Here is a 6,012-nt window from a genome sequence, read left to right on the forward strand (position 1 = left end):
AAATAGTGAAAACAGTTCACCTAAAAGCTTAATCAAAATTTATTTACTTCTCTGTTCAATATTACTTAAGTATTTAAACCATTGTTCTTCCCAATCAATTAAGAAAAAGAAACCCTGATGTTAGTAAAGAATTCCATCAACCTTTTTGCTTGATTCATCCTTTTTGTAAGTGACAAGAGAATACTTTTAAATAATGGCAAAATTATTCGTGGTCAACCATAGGTATGGGCCTTCCAAGGCTGCTATTAACGGAACAGTGATTCACACTTTGATTTTATCTTGGAATTTTCAAAACCAGAACAATAATAAACTTTATCGTCACACACACATTTTTGTGCATGTGCATGAGAGCATGGGGTGTGGCTATGTGGGCCTTTTCCTTTCAAAAGTATGTTTTTTTCTCACAATTGAGGCTATGTAAATGCTTGCAATCCCTGTACTGAGGTTGAACTGGTCTTAGGCCAGTTTGGTTTCACTCATCCCCTATGTAAGTTGTTTTGATCAAACCTAACCCTATAAATGTATTCAGCATGATCCATTTAGTAATAATCGACCTTTAAATCATATTTTTCAATTAAAAACTATGTTTTTTTTTACATCACAAGATCTTTTACTTTGTCAATAGTTGATTTTTTATCACATTTAAGAACTTTGAAGTCAAACTTGATAAAAAAAACAACTTACGTCAATGAAATCCCAATAAAGTAGAAAGATGTGGGATGACATAGAGATGAGACGGGGATGACTGGAACTCATTATTTAATTAGGTCAAATTTGAAGTGTGCCATGTGATTGGCACCATACCCTCAAAAGTCGCTTCCTCACGCGTCCGGCAGAACAACAGCAAAAATTTTCCTGAAAAAAAAAAACAAAGAAAAGATAAGAAAAACTTCAACCGTATTTAGTGCCTCGACTTCGGTGTTCGTCAGAGGAAGGGAAAGCATCAGAAAAGATAAAAAGTAAGCCCCACCCATCTCTAGAAATTCTAAATTCTTCAAACTGTTCACACTTCTCTCCTCTTCGTCTGTTTGCTTCTTCCCACTATTCCACCCACCATTGTACTACAATCTGTACTTCCAAGAGGAATACATTACATTACGTGTGCTATAAACGGTTGCCTTCTTTATAGGGATGTTGAAATAGGAATACCCAAATGAAATTGAGGACGAAAGAGGAAGGGGGGACGATGGAGAGAAGCGTGGAGCTGCAGCGGCTCGATGGGGAGGAGGAAACGCAAGGAAATGGAGTTGCCCACTTGGAGGACTTCAAGAAGCCGCCACCATGGTTCCAACAGATTAGCGCAAGAGGACTGTTTGTGAGCCTTGTGATTGGGGTGATGTACAGTGTGATCGTTATGAAACTGAACCTTACCACCGGGTTGGTTCCTTCCCTTAATGTGTCGGCTGCGTTGTTGGCGTTCGTGTGCTTGAAAAGTTGGACTGCGCTCCTCCACAAGGCCGGCATCGTCACGGTGCCCTTCACGCGCCAGGAGAACACGGTGGTGCAGACTTGCGCGGTCGCCTGTTACAGCATCGCCGTCGGAGGTGAAGATGAAATCATATTTTGGGTGTGTCAACTTTTTTGTTACCAACCGAGCTTCTCACGCTCTGGATAACAATGGCATCCAAAATTTTCTGGGTTCTGTTTTTCTTTTCTTGGTTGATGTTTACAGAGTTTTAGTGATGCTGTCTTCATTCCTTCTCTTTTCGGGATTCTGTAATGATGTAGATCGGGATTCGGGTGAAACAGATGAAAATGTTTGATCAAGGAGTTACACCCATAAGGGGAAATTGTCAATTTTATGTATAGAACTCGAAACTAACTTGTTGGTCACGCTGTAATTGAATGATTAAGATGAAGAATTTGATGCCTGTTTATGTCTTGGTGAGCAGGTGGTTTTGGATCTTATCTGCTGGGTATGAGCAAGAAGACTTATGAGCAAGCAGGGGTGGATACGGATGGGAATAGTCCTGGCAGCTATAAGGATCCCGCGGTTGGGTGGATGATAGGTTTTCTCTTTGCTAGTGCTTTTGTTGGGCTCCTGGCTTTGGTTCCACTCAGAAAGGTGAGATTGCAAGCCTGGGTTAAGCTTTTGTTGGGCTTGTGCTGGGTTAAGCTTTCTCTTTGCTAGTGCTAGCGCTTTTGTTGTTGGGCTTGTGCTGTTTTATCTGTTTTTATAAAGGGATTTTGTATTCTGTTTGGTATATTGGGTTATCATGTCTTCTGAATTATGTCTAACAAGAACTCATTACCTCAATTACTTGGTTAAAATAACCAAAAACGCTTTTTGATTGGGTATTCTGGTTTCTGACTGTTAAACCCTCCATTAAAGTTGTTTTTTCTTTTCAGTGTCTACAACTGATTGCATCTTATCATTGTGTCGTTGGAATTTTGCAGATAATGATAATTGATTACAAATTGACTTACCCAAGTGGTACTGCAACCGCCGTTCTCATCAATGGCTTCCATACTGTTCATGGGGATAAAACAGCAAAGTATTCATGGACGCTTGCAACTTGAATCTTCTGCTTATCTTTGATCCTCTTTATTCTTACTAGTGATGATTGGTTGCCCGCTTTCATTGACAGGAAGCAGGTTCAAGGCTTCGGGAAATATTTTAGCCTGAGTTTTGTTTGGGCATTCTTCCAATGGTTTTACTCCGGGGGAGAATCATGTGGTTTTTCACAGTTTCCCACTTTTGGTTTGCGAGCTTGGAAGCAAACGTATTCTAACACATTATCTATGTGAAGTTTACAAGGGTTAGTTTCTTTCTTGGTTCCTGAATTCCTGTTAATGGTTTGCAGATTTTACTTCGATTTCAGCTTGACATATGTTGGGGCGGGGATGATTTGTTCACATTTGGTTAACCTGTCTCTGCTTTTTGGAGCTGTGCTTTCATGGGGGATAATGTGGCCTCTGATAGGTAACCTTAAAGGAAACTGGTATCCTGGGAGTCTACCTCAAGGCAGCATGAGAAGTCTTCAAGGTTACAAGGTATATCAATCTGATTTCTCCAACTCATTGAGATAAAACTTGACATAACTCCAATTTTCTTTAAATTGCCACCCAAGTGCAGTTATCAAATCCTTAGATGGTTGAAAATGTTTTCTCTTCTGAATGAATTGAAATTATTACAAGGCTTTTTCAATAGTGTGAGAAACCGATGTGCTGATTGCAAGATTCAAGTAGCATGAATGCAGATTTTGGGCGAGCAGTTGTTGCTTTCACCTGTAGTTTGTCCTCGTAAATCTGCAAGAATTTAATGCTTCTCTCAGAGGAACTGCAAAATAATGTAGATTCTCGTGGATAATTTGTGAAGTTCTGAGTAGCCCTGAACCACATCATGTTTCCAACTTTCCATTGAATGAGCATGATGATGATGCTTTTTCTGCTCATTGTTTGAAAACAGAATGTTCTCAACTCTGAGGTGTGTAAGTTCATTGAAATAATGTTCGTGGTTTGCATCTTCTGAATTTTAAAGTGCTTTACTTCTAGAAAGAAATTTGACCAATTATTGGTCGCTGATAATCAGAAATTTGACCAATTATATGATAATTTGTATTTGTCAATGAATTGTATATGAAAAGTGTGAACATACCAATTGGATCCTTTATTTTCATTATTGAAAGTAAATTTAATTATCAACCTTTTAATGGCTTCATTTACCTTTTTGGTCTTTTGCAGGTTTTCATTTCCATTGCCCTTATCCTTGGTGATGGGCTCTACAATTTTGTAAAAATACTTGCCTTCACTATTAGGAACATACGCACTCAACTGAAGAACCAGAACATCAAACCAGGTAAAAAATGAAGTGAATAGAGTGAGACAAGGAATCAGAGAACTGGGTTATGCATAATGATCTTTTCTTGCAGGCCCTGAGGTGGATACCAGTGAAGATCATGGACAGAATGAGTTTTTTATGAGGGAGAGGATTCCATTATGGCTATCTGCAGTAGGATATGCAGTTTTTGCTGTGATTTCTATCATATCTATCCCTCTCATGTTTCCTGAGATGAAATGGTATTATGTTATAATAGCATACATCTTTGCCCCGGCTTTAGGATTCTGCAACGCCTATGGGGCTGGCCTTACCGACATGAACATGGCATACAACTATGGGAAGGTCTCCCTCTTTGTGTTAGCTGCATGGGCTGGCAAAGATGGAGGTGGGATCATTGCTGGCCTGGTTGGTTGTGGATTGATCAAGTCGATAGTTTACATCTCTGCTGATCTTATGCAGGATTTTAAAACTGCTCATTTGACTCTTACTTCCCCGAGGTCTATGGTGATAAGCCAAGCCGTTGGAACTGCAATGGGATGCATTGTTGCTCCCCTAACCTTCTGGCTATTCTACAAGGCCTTTGATGTAGGAAACCCAAATGGAGAATTCAAAGCCCCATATGCACTTATATACAGAAACATGGCTGTACTTGGTGTGGAGGGCTTCTCTGCACTTCCACAACATTGCTTGCAGCTCTGTTATGGTTTCTTTGGTTTTGCAGTTTTCCTCAATTTAAGCAGAGACCTGTTGCCAGAGAGAATTGGAAAATACGCTCCTTTGCCTATGGCGATGGCCGTGCCGTTTTTGGTTGGTGCATACTTTGCGTTGGACATGTGTATTGGCAGCTTGATTAAGTACCTCTGGGGTAGGTTTGACAAGAAGAAGGCAGGTATGATGGTTCCTGCTGTTGCTTCTGGTCTTATATGTGGAGAAGGTCTATGGATCCTCCCTGCTTCCATACTCGCTCTGGCCAAGGTGAAGCCACCATTGTGCATGAAGTTCTCCACATCTTAGTTGATGAAGGAATGCCATCACATGGCACTGTAGGGGTCAGTTCAACGATCTTTACTTCACTGGTTACACCAGATTCTCTTAGGAATAACACCAGGTGATCATATTTTTTATACAAAACAACTAGTCTACGTTGAGCAACGAAATTTGTTAGCAAGCTCGTAGCAACATGAGTGGGAATATATATATATATATATATATATATTTGACAAAATCATATTTTCATGAATGAAAGGGAATAACCATTCCGATTCTCAATAGCTGGCAATGCTGTCATCAATGGCTTCTGTTGTCTGGTGCTCTTTTCCTTCTCTAGTGCAGATGATCGCAGAAATAGTTAAGAACTTGAAATTAAGAACATTCTCATATACACTTGAACTGCACTCGAAAGAACATTATATATTTACTGTAAAAAGTGGATATAACGTGTGATTTATCAACATTTTTATTACTGAAGTTGGCTTTGGTCAGCTTCTTATTTTCGAAGTTCATTATTACGACCACCTGACTTCTGTGTTAAAAAGAGACACTTTGTAAACGTAGTAACTTCCAATACTGTTGTTTGCCAACCCTAGCATTACCCAAATTAGAGAGGGGGACAAAAGCTCGAGTCTGGGGAGATGAAGAGGATCCATAAGAATATGGTGTTCGTTTATACGTGCCAGAAGATAGCTGTTCAAAATTCAAACTTATATCATAAATAACACAATCAGTTCCTCAACAGCGTGTTATTAGGTATGTAAATGCTTCAGATTTGGATCCGATGTAGCCAACACCATATCCAACTAATCAGATGTTAGCTAAAATGATTAAAACTTGGATTGGGATTGGGATGGTGAAAAGCGCATACCGGATCCGTTTTTTTACATGTAAACAAACAGATTCAGATATCCACCAAATTTGGAAATTTGTTGGATTCTGTAGCAAAATTTCAAAACCATATCTGCATCCGATTCTAATAGAATATGGTTTTGGCTCAAATGCAACTAAACGAAATTGGATTGGGTTGGATATCCCTACGTGTTTTAAGGTAAGACATTAGGCTCTCTTGAGTTGATTACCACCCAAATAATCTTAATGGGAGGGCCATCGTTGCCATATCAAAGGAATTATGCAAAAGAAAAAGGGCTAATCTGATTTTAAACCTTGCTTTCATATTAATGTTAGCAGTGTTCAACTTATTGGTATAACCAAAGCACTCTTGAAAAATTATGGTACTT

The 6,012-nt window shown here is 39.3% G+C and overlaps 1 protein-coding gene across 1 annotated transcript; it reads left to right on the top strand.

The window, feature by feature from the left end:
• Positions 1-1,122: 1,122 nt before the first annotated feature.
• Positions 1,123-5,050, top strand: LOC149829539 (putative metal-nicotianamine transporter YSL9). The gene is made up of 7 exons (XM_090016012.1): positions 1,123-1,544; positions 1,893-2,065; positions 2,398-2,495; positions 2,589-2,723; positions 2,805-2,994; positions 3,685-3,799; positions 3,873-5,050. The coding sequence occupies exons 1-7, from the start codon at positions 1,154-1,156 to the stop codon at positions 4,793-4,795; spliced, it is 2,025 nt and encodes a 674-aa protein (XP_089872138.1). The 5' UTR covers positions 1,123-1,153; the 3' UTR covers positions 4,796-5,050.
• The last annotated feature ends 962 nt before the right edge of the window (positions 5,051-6,012 follow it).

This window comes from Nuphar pumila, chromosome 8 (genome assembly GCF_984573655.1).
Source record: "Nuphar pumila chromosome 8, dmNupPumi1.hap1.1, whole genome shotgun sequence".
NCBI classification, from domain to species: domain Eukaryota; kingdom Viridiplantae; phylum Streptophyta; class Magnoliopsida; order Nymphaeales; family Nymphaeaceae; genus Nuphar; species Nuphar pumila.